The sequence below is a fragment of the Cyprinus carpio genome, chromosome B15 (genome assembly GCF_018340385.1).
Source record: "Cyprinus carpio isolate SPL01 chromosome B15, ASM1834038v1, whole genome shotgun sequence".
Lineage (NCBI taxonomy): Eukaryota > Metazoa > Chordata > Actinopteri > Cypriniformes > Cyprinidae > Cyprinus > Cyprinus carpio.
In genome coordinates this window covers 15,660,980-15,677,113 of record NC_056611.1, presented here as the reverse complement: position 1 = coordinate 15,677,113, position 16,134 = coordinate 15,660,980, and the positions used below count along the sequence as shown (strand labels likewise).

At 35.9% G+C, this 16,134-nt stretch overlaps 1 protein-coding gene across 5 annotated transcripts; it reads right to left on the bottom strand.

The window, feature by feature from the left end:
• Window positions 1-6,860: 6,860 nt before the first annotated feature.
• Window positions 6,861-11,271, bottom strand: LOC109048781 (upstream stimulatory factor 1-like). Of its 5 annotated transcripts, none has more exons than XM_042739433.1 (11): window positions 11,124-11,271; window positions 10,591-10,657; window positions 10,447-10,496; window positions 10,172-10,317; window positions 9,767-9,880; window positions 9,537-9,687; window positions 9,314-9,401; window positions 8,056-8,114; window positions 7,881-7,975; window positions 7,671-7,799; window positions 6,861-7,440 (listed from the first exon to the last, which is right to left on the bottom strand). In XM_042739433.1, exons 2-11 carry the CDS (start codon window positions 10,596-10,598, stop codon window positions 7,351-7,353), a joined length of 930 nt encoding a protein of 309 aa, XP_042595367.1. In that variant the 5' UTR covers window positions 10,599-10,657; window positions 11,124-11,271; the 3' UTR covers window positions 6,861-7,350. The 5 variants fall into 5 exon arrangements, with proteins under 5 accessions (XP_042595367.1, XP_042595371.1, XP_042595370.1 ...); XM_042739437.1 differs by having other exon boundaries at window positions 9,347-9,401; XM_042739436.1 differs by having other exon boundaries at window positions 10,202-10,317.
• Between the last annotated feature and the right edge of the window lie 4,863 nt (window positions 11,272-16,134).

Below are 16,134 nucleotides of genomic sequence, written 5' to 3'. Positions count from 1 at the left end.
AATCAAACCTCTGATTGGCAAATGCTGAACATACATTGTCTGTGATGTTGTAGAACTTCAGCAGGCCCTTCAAGGTGGCAGAAACAATCGCACTATACAGAAAACACCCACCATATTAAACTTAGATTCTAATAACAGTGTTTCATACCAAAAATCCACTTCCAAGATCAAACACCAAGTGTATCATACATTATGTTAGACCTTTAAATCAAAAAGGGCACTAATGAGCTTGGGAGAAACTGACTGTTAATGTTCATTTAGGTTTGTAAGTAACTCACCTACTGCAGCTAAACACTAGAAGTCATAAGAAACGTAGTTCTTTTGTTATTTCATCAAAATAAACTCTCAGAAGTTCAACTCTAAATTAACAACTGCAAAATATACAAATAAATCTCACCACTTGCCGAGGAATGTTTGTGTCATACTTGAGAGTAAAATTCTGCATACAATTCTGTCTTAACAGAAAAAGGTGAATTTTCATTTCATGCCAACTTATGTTTACAAATGTATTGCAGCATCTCACCCTTGTTCAGAGCAGAACTAGTAAAACTTTTTACAGGTGGCTTGTAGAAGTCTCAGACCTCCCAAATACCTGGAAGACAATTAAATAAATAAGATAAATTACAATAATTTTTGTTGTACCACAAACCTTGACTGGACAAACCCTTCTTTCTGGCTGATCCGAAAAAGATCCTGCAAACTTCCGAAATTCTGTGGAATCATTCAGAGGATGAGGTAGAAGGACTCTGAGAAAATTAAAGAGATGAGTGAAGAACAGTGCTGTCCTCATGTGTTTGATATCTAATCTGAATCTATTCTTATTTAACTGAGTCTGGCTCTCCATGAGCGTGACCTCAGCCCAGAATTAGTGAAGTTAATAGCAATGGTTTTCCCATTGAAACTATCAGAGAGGTTCCCCATGAGTCCAACCCTGTGAGTCAACACACAGACCTATGTATAGTGATAAAAATTAGGCATTTGTGGATACTAATGTGATCTGCCTGACCTGGAATATGAGCAGCATGTGGAGCATGAGCATGTGGAGCATGTGGAGCATGTGGAGTATGAGCTGCTTTGAAGAATAGGGTGCGAGCCATTTTGTAAATTAAAAAAAATAATAATAATAAAAATAAAAATGCATATCCTTTAAAAACATATTAAAACATCTTACAGACTCCCAAGCTTATATGTCTCAAATCTATCATATAAATATATAAAATTAACCCAAAATAATGCTACATTTGTACCCACCACTTGTCCAATTAGTTGAAATTCAGTTGGTAACTTCATCCCATAAACAGGAACTTTCTCCTCATTTATAAGCCATTCCTACAACCAGTAAACATCTAAAGTCACACAAAACAAAGACTTTATGCTTTACATTTTTAAATTCAAAGATTCAAAGACACTTAAACACTGACCCAAAACTTGCCAAAAGTTCTATCATTAACGTCTGGGTGTTGAATGAGGAATTCGTAGATGTACTGTAAGGACTCTTTTCGCAGGCAGTAGAAAACCACACTGGCCAGACGAGAAGCAGTGATGCCCTCTCGTGGCTTCTCAAGGAATCGCATGACCCTGGTGACAACAGGTTTAGAGACTTGTAGTGAACGCTTAAACCAGGGTGTGCAATCCTACTTCTGAAGGGCCACCGTCCTCCGGAGTTTAACTCCAAAACCAATTAAACACACCTCAACCAAAGTAACCAAGGTCTTTAGAATTAATAGAATCATCTAATTAGGTAAGCTGGAGCTAAACTCTGGAGGATCTTGGCCCTCCTGGACCAGGATAGGACGTCCCTGATTTAAAAATTCTATTTAATTGTCATTTTGATTTTTAAATTACAACAGTGTCTATGTGCATGCTTATGCTTACTTGTATAAAGTACAAAACATAAACAGATATTAGTCTGAATTTCTCTGTCACTATTTTAGGTATGTTTATATTTAATGGTTATGTCTTGTTATGTCTATTTTCTATATCAATCTGTCTACAATTTATATGGCAAAAATATATTTCCATTCCATGACAAACTGAATAGACTAAGCCCTGTTATTCAGAGTGCATAAACCTGCCATGGGACCCTAAATGATTAAAAAGAAAGAAAAAAAGAAAGAAAGAAAGAAAGATTCTAATAACCTTGGCTAATTTTTTAATATCAGAGGGTATTTCTTCCATCTGTCCACATATAAACATTTCTAATGTCTATTTTAGTTTTTTTTTAATAACAGTTGTCACTTTGCATTTGGTTGATGTCCTGTATATATATCCAGCTCATAATATAGCAAGTTCTCCAGGCTGAAGTATCAAATATTGGTAATGAGAATTACAAATGAGTAGGAATCAGACCAATTATTTTAACAAGGTAAATGAGTGGATGGAATAGTGATGAGTGAGAGTGAATATGTGCAGTACAGTAAATGCGGTAATTACAGGGTATGGTGCAAGTGGTAAAGTACAAGTCAATATGGACCTGGTTGGGTCACTGTGTATGACATCTCACCCACTAGAATAAACTTATAACAACACAATCAATAGGTTGAGTCTCTCTTACCTTAGATCTGAAAAAGCGAATGACTTGTGCAATGTCAAAGTTTTGATCAGCACAAAGCATGTCTCCTGCAATCTGCAAAATGTAATTTCACAACTTAAAATAATTTAAGATTCAAAAGAATAATAACCAAAAAAAAAAATAAAAATAAAAATAAAAATAAAAAATAAGACAATTTGCTGAAAATTTACTTACATTCAAGCCAAGATGTAGTTGTTTGTTATTTAATCAGAACAGATTTGGAGAAATTTAGCATTACATCACTTGCCACGCCCTTGTATTTTGGCCAGAAGTAACTAAAATACAATCATGATGCATTTGTAAAAACCTCTTTTCACTTTATAAGCTAGTAATTAATAGACTACAGTTGTGTGGATTTCTTGTGGATGATATTTTATCAGCTATCTGGACTCTCATTCTTGCAGCACCCATTCACTGTAGAGGATCTATTGGTGAGCAAGAGATTGAATGTTAAGTTTCTTCAAGTCAGTTCCGATGAAGGAACAAAATCATCTACATCTGGGATGGCCTGAGGGTGAATACTTTTCAGCCATTTTTATTTTTATTTATTTTTTGGTCCAATGGAATGGGTTCTGAAAAAAGCCCATACCACCATTAAGGCCATCTTGTAGCTGTCGGCTTCGGATGGCCAACTCAAGATCTGCGACAGCCCCAAGTCTGTCATCCAAAGTTGTGCTGCTGCCATCATTCACAACATTCTCCACTGGAAAGTCATTTGCTGTTGCCCACCGTTCATAGTGATTGTATCTGCATTGAATGCAGTTTTGAACCAATATACAAACTTAAGTAAGTTTAATGGGTGCTATTGTGTATCCTAAACATTCAAAAGAAACCTTGCCTCGGGCCCTTATTTACAGACACACACACACACACACACACACACACAAAAAAAAAACTGTTTGGTATAAATCACAAATGACAGCCAAATATGACTTATCAGCATTTGTAACCGGATAGACTTTACTTAAGAGCTGGCGCCTAAGTGAGAGGGTAAATACTGTGTTGCATTATTTTGGAAAACACCTCTAACAATTATGCTAAAAGTACAGAACAACAAATATAATGACTCATGTGTTGACAGTTTCCCACCAGAAATCCAATATTTTCTTCCCCCCACTCCAGGTAACAGAGCTTTGGGCACACTGGTCAGATGAGCATACAGACCTGTAACATCACTCTTGCGATACAGAGACAAGTTCAGTGAAGCTCAGCATTTCATTGCAAACATATTCTAATCCACAGCACACTTTCTCCTTCTCTTTTCTTTCTTGTTTTGAATATAAATTTATAATGTGGTATTAATGCTACACGAGCGCTGGTTGCAAAATCATACAAAGTTAAAAAATCATAACCGTTTTTGGTAACACTTTAGAATAGGGAACACTTATTCACTATTAACTACGACTTTTCCCTCAATAAATTCCTAATTTGCTGCTTATTAATAGTTAGTAAGGCAGTTGTTAAGTTTAGGTATTGGGTAGGATTATAGAATAAGGTCATGTAGAATAAGGCATTAATATGTGCTTAATTAGAACTAATAAATGGCTAATATTCTAGTAATATGCATGCTAATAAGAAACTAGTTAAGAGAGCCTAAAATAAAGTGTTAACCAATTTTTTTGTAGTTTATATTCGTTGATTTACCTTGATCTGTGTCTCTAAAATCGTGCCGTGCCCTGCAACTAAAAGTATACAAATCATTGTTTTGGCTTATTGTTTATTTGAAATTTCAAGTTTGGCAAAGAGTAAACATTTCATCATAGGGTCTGTGCAAAGTCCATAGTGCAAATAATAACACAGTTACAACCGTGAACTGAATCGCGTTACCGGAAACCCTGCAAACCCTTAAAGAGATAGGCTTCTTTGTATTATGGCAAGCCGTTTTAACATTCAACTATTTAAACGAACCGTATATGTTTCTATACTAGATTTTTATTTTTATTTTATTTTAAAGGGGTCATATGATGCGATTTAAATTTTCCCTATCTCTTTGGAGTGTTAAAAGGTCTTGGTGCATAAAGAAGATCTGTAAAGTTGCAAAGACTAAAGTCTCAAATCCAAAGAGATATTCTTTATAAAAGTTAAAGACTTGTCCATACCCCGCTAAAACACCTCATTCTAACACACCCCCACATTTCTACGTCACTGTGTGTGAAGATTTGCATAACATCGCCCAAATGTTCACGCAAAGAAAGAAGCCGTAACTTTTATTCTCGCTGTTGCTGCTTCCGCCATGTTGTGAAAGCGAAACTACTTTGTTTGGCCTTTCCAAAAGAGGAAAATATCCGCTTTGTCATGCCTGAGCTGATCTGTGCTGGTTGCTGAGGAAATACATCAACTTCGCTCTATGGATCGCCGGATCGGCTTTCACTGTGGACGAAGTGGAGTCCAGCCCGGGGTCGTCACATGTGGTTGCTGCAAGCCAGCCGGCTGCTCCTTCACTGAATCCACTGGCCGCACCGTTCTCAAGACTGCCGGCATTCCTCACTCTAGCCCGCAGTGTGTGACACATTTTATGGAAGACAGTTCTGCATAGCCTACAATGGATCTGTGCTCAAAGGCTGTTCTATAAAGGGGGGCAGTTCCAACTTTGCAAGGACAGTCTTGCGCTTCTGACTCACAACATGTAAGTAAATTTTTTATACTCAAAGCATTTGCCACTGATGGTTCAAACGTGAGTTTTAAGCAGTGTCGTTTCTCTGATAACAAATGCAGATATGGTTTTATGCAGCACGATACGCAATACTGTGTAAAAACACAGTATAAGTCGTTATAATCAGTAATTATGTCCCCACTGGATTCAACAAATGCCACGTTTGTAATGGCATTTATTGGTTTTGTCTGGTCGTGCCAGGAGACGGCATCACAGTATGTTAAGGGGCGTAACATTTCCGTCACATGCTTGAGGTATTCAGCTAATCAAAATGCACTGGATAGCTGGCCAGTCAGCATACACCTTGCTTTTCAGAACGATGAGCTTTGTAAAAATAGACGCGTTTCAGAAAGGCGGGGCAAAGAGGAGCAATAATGTACATTATGTGGAAAATATATATATTTTTTTTTACTTTTAAACTGCATAAACACATTGCATTACACCAAATACACAACATAATGTTCTTTTAAGCAACATCATATGACCCCTTTAATCACTAGCAAGTAGTGATCGGAGAAACATTTGGAAACCTAAAAAACACAAAAAAAATCTCTTCAAAAAAATACACACTTTCAAAAAGCTCAAAAAACAACACACTCTTGATACCCCCCCTTCAAAAAAGTGTAAAAACAAAAAAAACTAAACCCAAAATAAAAATGTATAAAAACAGATTTTAAAACCCCATTGCAAATGATTTATTGAAAGTATAATACATTAAATGCAATAAAAATGATAAAATACCATTAGATATAAAGTGTCTGTATATGTGGCTTTTAAAATATTTTATAATAATTTGCAGGGCTTGTTTTGTTTTGTTTTATGGAGGGCTTATGTATATATAGGCCAGAAAGATATATTAACTACTTCTCATCCTTTTATTATCACAAATGTCTTGTTAAAAATGTCCAAAAATTGATGAAACTGATCCAAGATCAATCGACACTGGTTAAACGTTTCGCCACTGGGAGGTGATCTCAATGAACTCATGATTCACTGGTTCACAGAGATTGCCCCCAAATGGAAAGCCATAGAAATTTCGAAACTTTTCAAAACAGTTCTGACGTAATGAAGCCTTGTTTACTGAAATCACAAACTTTGGCAGTTTGATACACGCTCCAAACCACTGTTTCGAAACAAATTATTTGCAAAAGTTAATCTCAAATGTCACTAATAATAGTTAAAATTGTATTACTTTTGATTGCTTTTAATGAATAGTGATAATGACTGGTCAGAATGGCTACTTTATACTTAACAAGTGAAATGCACACTAGTATCTAAATCATTGTGTCTACTTAATAGGTGCAAGGATGGCTAGAATATATACTACCAATTAGTAAAAATAGACAAATAGTTTTAAGGAATAAATATTCAAATGGCTTGCCATAATGTTCATGCTAATAGAGGAGGTCTAAATGGCAGTGTGCTGCATGAGCCTTGATATTTTAGTCTTGAGCGTTTTCAGTTGCCTGATATTTGCTATTAAACAAAAATAGAAAATAATATCTCCAGGAATGGGAGATTGTTTGTATATTTCTGTTAAATACTTAATATTTGGCAACTGAAAATCCTATTACAACATACACTTGTGGATGATGAGATGTTCAACATATTCAGATCAGAATCTAGAGAATAGCGTAGTGGGAAAATGTGTTATTTATTTCAGTACTCTGCATAGTGAAATCTACTATGACCATGGTGTGAATTGTCAATTAAGAGGCAGTTATTTTACATGCTCATTATTTGGACAAATTAAGCTGAAAAACCTGAACTTCAAAAGTATGAAATATATGAAAATGCATTAATAACAAAAAAGATTTAACATTAATAATTTCCACAAAGTTTAGAAGTAACAGTACAAAATAAAAATAATTCTTCTGACCTGTCCTGGTACATAAAAAAAAAGAAAGAATGCTAAATTACATGAAAGTACAAGGGGCACAAAAAATAAAAATAAAATATGTACATAAGACAAGATCCCAATGGAGAATCATTACCAGTTTGTTGAATACTGCATTATGTAAGTCCTGCATTGTTCAAGATTGTTTAAAAACATCAGAAAATCGAATCCTCTGCACTGAATGTTTTTTGTTCTAAATTTCCAAAACTCCAACATCCTTTAAACTCTTCACTGGGGATCTGCACTTGCTGCTGCAACTATGCCATGCTGCCGGAGCTGGCTCCTCAAAATCTGATTCTTAGATTTCCAATCTTCCACCTTTAAAAAACATGACAAAACAACAAAACAATCAATGAGAATAAAACCTCTACCTATGACTCATTTGGTGATTTAAATGAGCTTAAATTAATTACATTTTTCTGTAAGATTAAAACCAGGATCAAAATGATGATTCAAATGAAAGTGAATTATTATATAGACCTAAATTATCATATTAATTTAATTTAGATAATTAAAGTTATCCCTTATTGGTGCAACCTGTAAAATACCTCTTGCCGTAACAGCTGGTTATCCATCTTCAACCTGTCAAGGCTGTTCAGTTCATCTCCTAACCGGCTGTTACTTTGTCGCAGCTCTTGAATGTAATCGCAGGCCTTTGATAGGATCCCACCCTTACTCTGTAACACACACAACAGCAAAATTAGAAATAACCCAGTACTTCCTGTTGCTACAACTATAGTCACAATACTAACAAATACCTGTCCAGTTTTAGTGGAATCCATGGTGCAGTCTGGAATTGTTTTGGAGAGCTGAACAATCCAGTTGTTAATTTTGTCTCTACGTCTTCGCTCAACTGTAAAGTGGTTTGGAAATAATCACTTGCAAATAACTTACACAACTAACCATAAGTAATTTCCAATTATCTTTCAGTACCTTCATTGTGCTGAGCTCGCCTTTTATCATCTCTTGAATTCCTTGGCCCCTCTGTCTTACTGCAAATATTTATAAAGTATGTTACAACAAATGTTAGAACAAATGTTTTTGTTCCTTGGGTTCATTTTGTTCCTACGCTAATCCATTAATTCAGAAGTCCAATCAACAGCTCAATTAGATACACTGTACACTACAGGTCAAACATATTAATTGATTTTTTTTTTTTTTATTCTGATTGAAAAGAAGCCTCTTATGCTCACAAAGCTGCATTTATTTGATTAAAATTACAGGGGAAAATAATATTATTTTATAATATTTTTACAATTTAAAATAACTTTCAGCAAGCACTACTCCGGTCCTCAGTGTCACATGATCCTTCAGAAATCATTCTAATATGCTGATTTGGTGCTCACTTATCAATTATGATTAGTACTCAATTATTAATAATGGTCCATATTATTATCAGTGTTGAAAATAGTTTTTGCTGCTTAATATTTTTGTGAAAATCTGGATTTTTTTTTCAAGATTCTTAGATGAATAGAAAATTCAAAGCATTTATCTGAAACAGAAATCTTTTGTAATGTTATAAATGTGTTTAATGTTACTTTTGATCAATTTGATGAATCATTAAGTCAAAAAATAATACAATATATATTATAATATAATTTTATATATATATATATATATATATATATATATATATATATATATATATATATATATATATATATATATATATATATATATATATATATATACACACACTTTTTTATATTTTCTTTCATCTGTCTTACCTTAAAGCTTTGATTGGTTATGTTATCATGGTTTCCAAATAAATATTAAGTAGCACAGCTATTTTCATCATTGATAATAATAAGAAATGTTTCTAAAACAGCAAATTTAGCATCTTAGAATGATTTCTGAAGGATCATGTGACACTGAAGACTGGAGTAATGATGCTGAAAATTCAATAAATGCAGCCTTGTTAAGCATAAGAGAATTTTTCAAAAACATACAAAAAAATGTTCATTATTCCATACTTTTGACTGGCAGTTTTTACAGTTTAATATAAAATAATTACACAGCATACCTATACTGACATCAAAATAATAAATTGAGTCCATTATTTTTAATTAATTTTTTATAACTAAAAAAAAGGTCACTAAAAAAGAATGCAAATAAAAAAGTGCAAGGAATGCAAAACAGCAATAACTGAATAGAGAAATGTATTAAACGAGGCTGGAAGAAGCAACATTACGCATTGTAAGGTTGTGTACGAGGTGCAATAGACCTCTGGTTGGCTCCTGTAAGGACCTCCTGCGGGGACATCATAACATACAACTGACCTGAAACGAGCAAAAAAACAAATATACTTAAAACCCCAGGCTGTTTTAAAACAGAAGTGATGCACTGTTGTGTATTCATGTACATAATATCAATTGAAATGCATCATTTATGCTCAAAAAGGTTTGATGATGTACCTGCAGGAGCACTTTGACTAAGCAGAGCATCTGAGGCCTGAACACCAGTCACCATGGTTCCGGCCGCTGCGTCTGAGATAGTAGCAGGATAGTATGTGTAATGGGTTTCTGTGCCATCACCATCCAAGCCTTCTGACTGAGTAAAAACAGCCTGAAAAACATTTAAATAATATTGAAATGAAATGTAACTAGGTTAAATTCTATTCATCTATGTCAGCACAATTTCGCACCTGCGTAAGTGGCTGTGTTGTAGCAGGAAACCCAGTCACTACACTAACAGCTGTTGCACTGTCAGTTTGAGCTTCCAGCTGTCCATCTGCGACTTGGATTACGCGATATGTAACCTGATGAAAAATTAAGAGGATAAGTTATGTTATGCAATACAATCTTACACTTGTCTGTAGAAGCTACATAAAGTGAAAAAAAGAGATCACTGCTAAATTTTTCTTGAGTCGTCATCAGAAACAACATTATATGGGAACAATTTAGGTTGATTTAACCTGGTATTAACATCTGTCTGGAATGGACAGCACTAAATAACACTGTGGAATTGTTCTCCATTGTCATCACCAGGTGTAAACTGGGCCTAAGTTCTCACTCAGGTTTGAATGTAAGCCTTCCTCCCCATCTCCTACCTGCCCTGAGGGAGGGTACAGCTCCCCTACCTGCCCCCCAGCTCCCTCGGTCTTGAAGAGGTATTTAATCGGCTGCTCCGAGGAGAACGTAGAAGCAGACTGAATAGTTGTGATTGCTGATGGGTCCTCTGCAGTAGCAACTACCCCTGAGAAAGAGAGAGAGAGAGAGAGAGAGAGAGAGAGAGAGAGAGAGAGAAACACCCCACACACATCAATTATCAAAACTTATTTAAAAATAAACTTGCATTACTGCATCATGCTTAATCTTATAATACCTTCTTCAATGACTGGAACATTGACATCAGGTTCAGAACTTTTCTGGTGTCTAAAAACACAACATTTTACATTGTTTACATATGTAGTTAAAATGGTGCTATTACAAACTGTATAGGTCAAATATATGGTTATTTGCTACAAACCCTTTCATTTCCACAGTCAGTATGTACAAGGTAAAATGTGCCTTCACTCCCAGTAGCCTGATCAAACCTGTACAGGATCCCACAGAGGAAACCAACAATATAAACGTTAGAATGAAAATACTTGTGAAAATGTGTGCGTGGGTATTTCATAAAATACAGATAATAACCGTTATTAACAGAACTGGCCAACAGGAGTCATTCCTTACATTAACACAGTGGATGTGTATTACACGGTAAATATTTTTAAATAAATAAATATTATATTAAATGCACAAGAATAACTTAATTGTGCATACAAAATGATGTATAATGGATACAAATGGAGATTATATTTGATTCAGTTGAATGGATAGCTAGCTGGCTAACTTAACGTTACCAGTGCTATCTGGCAAGCTTAGACAAAAAAAAAAAAATACTAATATTTTTTTAAAATGCGCCGCGTACACGAATAAATCACTTGCATCTACATAGAGCCACCATAAAGTTGGTGTTTAAATAAGCAAAAGAAATATGTGAATTCATTTATACCTCACCGTTTACTGTTGTTGTGCCGTCTTGTTTACAACAGGAGCAACCGGAGCGGTTAGTCTCTGCGCATGCGCACAGAGTCGACTCCAATAGGACATCACTGTGGATTGGCGCTTGGCCGTAGTAGTAGCATCACAGGGTTTTACGGAAGTTGGAACGTGAACTTTTTGGGGTAGTTGTATAAAAATATGCATAATTTTCTGTAACTTGAATTCATTCGCCTTCTTTTGTTAAGTGTCAGAAAGTGGAATGTTTAAACTTGTGAAGGTTTGAATTAAGCAACTTTAACTTTTTTTTTTTACTGTTTATCAAATAACGATTATTTATAGTTTACAGTGTGTGCATAAGCACATTTTAAACCACGTAAGTCTTAATAACTACTATTATTTTTTTATTTATTTAATCATTTATAAGTGATATATAATTGTCCATGAAGCCTGGAAGTGAAAACTCCTTATGTTCACGTGTGCATAATTATTAAGCAGGTTTTCTTTTACAGCTAAAATAAGCCAAAAAAAAAAGACTGACCTCAGACTGAAAAGTCTAAAAATTATTTATGCCCATGAGAAGGATGCAATACTAATGCAATACTAGAATTTGCAAATTTAAGGTTTGACCATTGGACAGGGAAATGCTCTTTGAGTCGGCAGGGTCAGAAAAAAAACAAAACAGAGACATTGCTTGGGTAAAAAAATCCTAAAAAAGAATCCTAACTTAATAAGAATAACATGCTGAAGTGTTGTGAAATTATTTATATGCTCTATAGGGCAGATAAGTTGATTCTCGAAGGACCAGCACTACATCCTCTTGTACCACTGTTTGAAGAATTTATCTTCAAGAATCTGGCAGTAAGTTTTGTGAATTCATTTTTAGTCCATCTCCTGTTCTGAAAAGCCTGATGGACTAAAAATGCTAAGATGGACTAAAAATTAACTCCCAAAACTTACTGCCAGATTCTTACAGATTCTTCAAAAAGTGGTACAAGAGGATGTGTTGCTGGTCATTCAGGAGTCACTCTCAACGTATGTCTATAAAGCCTATAAAAGGGTCATTTTTTAGGATTCTTTACCTAACCTAAGTCTCACCCCTTGTACTTCTGGAGATTCCAGGTAGGTTGCAGTTTTAGAAAATAGTGGCGCTGGCTGGAGACTCCAGGGCAACAGCACAAACGTTTCTTTACTTTACATAGTGTTTATTTTGGGGAAAACTGCTAACAATAGTTCCAAATCCAAAAATGTAATTTTCATGACAAAATGTTAAACATGATACTCAATTTGAGATGTGGTGACAGTGTGATATAGGCCTATATGTTTATGGCTTTCAGGAAACAACAACAACAACACGCGCGCGCACACACACACACACACACACACACACACACACACACACACACACACACACACACACAATTGTGTCATGATGCATACATACACTGTTGAACATTGTTAGAATATGAAACTATAAGAGTGTTAAAAGCTTGCTTTTAAACACAGGACCAAATGCCCGTAGTTGAAGAAACACCAATAAAGGTTTGTTGTATATTGTCATCCACATTATTTTCCCCATAAGAGCCATAGACAGTAAAAGAAGTCTGTCACTTATTGATTTTTTATCTGTTGGTATTTGATAGAAAAAAAAGATGCCATGTATCTAAACAAGATGTCCAGGACCTCCAGCAGAAATAAGCCCACAACATCAAAAATACAGCAGTATATTTCATTGTACACATGGGGTACTTTTTATCCCTGTGTTCACCAAACCCATCTTGAGTGTTTTGTTGCTAAAAAGCAAATTTTTTTGATACATCTGGCCATAGAAGCCAGTCCCATTTGAAATTCAGTCGTGTCTGATAACTGAATATGCTGGAGTTTGTTTTTGGATGAGCTAGGATAATTTTTCTTGAAACCCTCCCAAAAAACATGTGGTGATGTAGGTGCTGTTTTTAAGGTTTTTTGACCCTGAGACTCAACTATTTTCTGCAATTCTCCAGCTGTGGTCCTTGGAGAGTCTTTAGCCACTTAAACTCTCCTCCTCAGCATGCATTAGGACAATATAGACACAAGTCCTCTTCCAGGCAGTTTCATAACATTTTATGTTGATTGGTAATTCTTAATTATTGCCCTGGTGGTGGAAATGGGAATTTTCACTGCTCTAGCTCTTTTCTTAAAGCCACTTCACTAATTTGTGAAGCTTCAGAGATATTTTACTTAAGAATTTCTAGGGGTGCCAATAATTGTGTCCAACGTGTACAGGTCCTTCTCAAAAAATTAGCATATTGTGAAAAAGTTCATTATTTTCCATAATGTAATGATAAAAATTAAACTTTCATATATTTTAGATTCATTGCACACCAACTGAAATATTTCAGGTCTTTTATTGTTTTAATACTGATGATTTTGGCATACAGCTTATGAAAACCCAAAATTCCTATCTCAAAAAATTAGCATATCATGAAAAGGTTCTCTAAACGAGCTATTAACCTAATCATCTGAATCAACTAATTAACTCTAAACACTTTCAAAAGATTCCTGAGGCTTTTAAAAACTCCCAGCCTGGTTCATTACTCAAAACCGCAATCATTGGTAAGACTGCCGACCTGACTGCTGTCCAGAAGGCCATCATTGACACCCTCAAGCGAGAGGGTAAGACACAGAAATAAATTTCTGAACGAATAGGCTGTTCCCAGAGTGCTGTATCAAGGCACCTCAGTGGGAAGTCTGTGGGAAGGAAAAGTGTGGTAAAAAACGCTGCACAACGAGAAGAGGTGAACGGACCCTCAGGAAGATTGTGGAGAAGGACCGATTCCAGACCTTGTGGGACCTGCGGAAGCAGTGGACTGAGTCTGGAGTAGAAACATCCAGAGCCACCGTGCACAGGCGTGTGCTTTTGAACCAGAAACAGCGGCAGAAGCGCCTGACCTGGGCTACAGAGAAGCAGCACTGGACTGTTGCTCAGTGGTCCAAAGTACTTTTTTTCGGATGAAAGCAAATTTTGCATGTCATTCGGAAATCAAGGTGCCAGAGTCTGGAGGAAGACTGGGGTGAAGGAAATGCCAAAATGCCTGAAGTCCAGTGTCAAGTACCCACAGTCAGTGATGGTCTGGGGTGCCATGTAAGCTGCTGGTGTTGGTCCACTGTGTTTTAATCAAGGGCAGGGTCAATGCAGCTAGCTATCAGGAGATTTTGGAGCACTTCATGCTTCCATCTGCTGAAAAGCTTTATGGAGATGAAGATTTCGTTTTTCAGCACGACCTGGCACCTGCTCACAGTGCCAAAACCACTGGTAATGGTTTACTGACCATGGTATTACTGTGCTCAATTGGCCTGCCAACTCTCCTGACCTGAACCCCATAGAGAATCTATGGGATATTGTGAAGAGAAAGTTGAGAGACGCAAGACCCAACACTCTGGATGAGCTTAAGGCCGCTATCGAAGCATCCTGGGCCTCCATAACACCTCAGCAGTGCCACAAAAGGATTCTGCAAAAGGATTCCCGACCAAGTATTGAGTTCATAACTGAACATAATTATTTGAAGGTTGACTTTTTTTGTATTAAAAACACTTTTTCTTTTATTGGTCGGATGAAATATGCTAATTTTTTTGAGATAGGAATTTTGAGTTTTCATGAGCTGTATGCCAAAATCATCAGTATTTAAACAATAAAAGACCTGAAATATTTCAGTTGGTGTGCAATGAATCTAAAATATATGAAAGTTTAATTTTTATCATTACATTATGGAAAATAATGAACTTTTTCACAATATGCTAATTGTTTGAGAAGGACCTGTATTTGAGAAAAACATTTATTTCATAATGATATTTCGCCCCATTTTAAATTCTTATTATCCAATGAAAGGTTAGATTTTTGTGAATTTTAAAAATAAACGATCAAAAGGATTAACGATGCAGATTAATTTTCACAGCCTTCTTTGATCATATTTACCAAGGGTGCCAATATTTTTGGCCATGACTGTATTCATGTATATGCTCTTAAGTCGCTGCTAGAACTCTAATTCTACCTCTATCATTTAACCTAATCTAATGGCCACTTTTACTCAATGCAGTGGTTTAGAATTACCATAATCCACCATCAAGCTGCTATGTACAGTACATGATCGCCCTCATCGGATTTCTGTCAAGATCAGACTCTAAACTATTTCACGTAATACTCAAGGTACAGTATAATACTCCTAGCAAACTACTGGTGGTGGTTACTTCTCACATGCTCCTCATGTCCAGTCTATCACGGTTTTTCACATACAATGGTCTATTGTGGTCATCTACACACAAGGCTTTCACATGACATAGTTTATAGAAATGTACGCAGGCTATCAATGTAATTTCAGCCCCTCGGGCCTTCACTTTAAATGGCCTATCGAGGCTTCACATTACTCACCCTATAGCAGCCTTTGCTCAATTTGGCCTATTGTGACTTTCAGGTAAGGGACTATTATTGTTTACGTAACTGTCTATTATTGTCCTTCGCAAAATTGGCCTGTGATGGCTTTTCTCATTACATGAACTACGCTGTCTTTGTGTTAAATGGCATAATGTGGCAAGTCATTAGATGGCTCATACAGTCATTTGTTTGTAAATATGTATGCATTTTGTTAAAATATAATGCTGTATGTTTAAGGTAAATTGAGCAAATACTGGTGGTGGTGTCACACATATTCATTACATCTACTCTTTCACCGCCTCTTGCGGCCTACTGTCACGGCCTTATCGGCTATACTTTCTACGGCCTGTTGTAGCCTTTCTCTCATGGTCTATAGGGGCCTTTGTCTCTGCAGCTGGTTCAGCTCTATTTAGTCACCTTTAGATGCTGTGGTCTGTCACCGCCTCTATACACTGGCCACTACTGCTGTTGAACTTGGAGTTCAAACATCAGATATAAAGCTACTGGGAAGATGGTCATCCTCCACATTTGAATACTACATTAGACCTGAACCACAAACCAACAATACCTATTCATATTACTCCCAACAACCTCTATGGTTTACTGCGGCTTAACTTG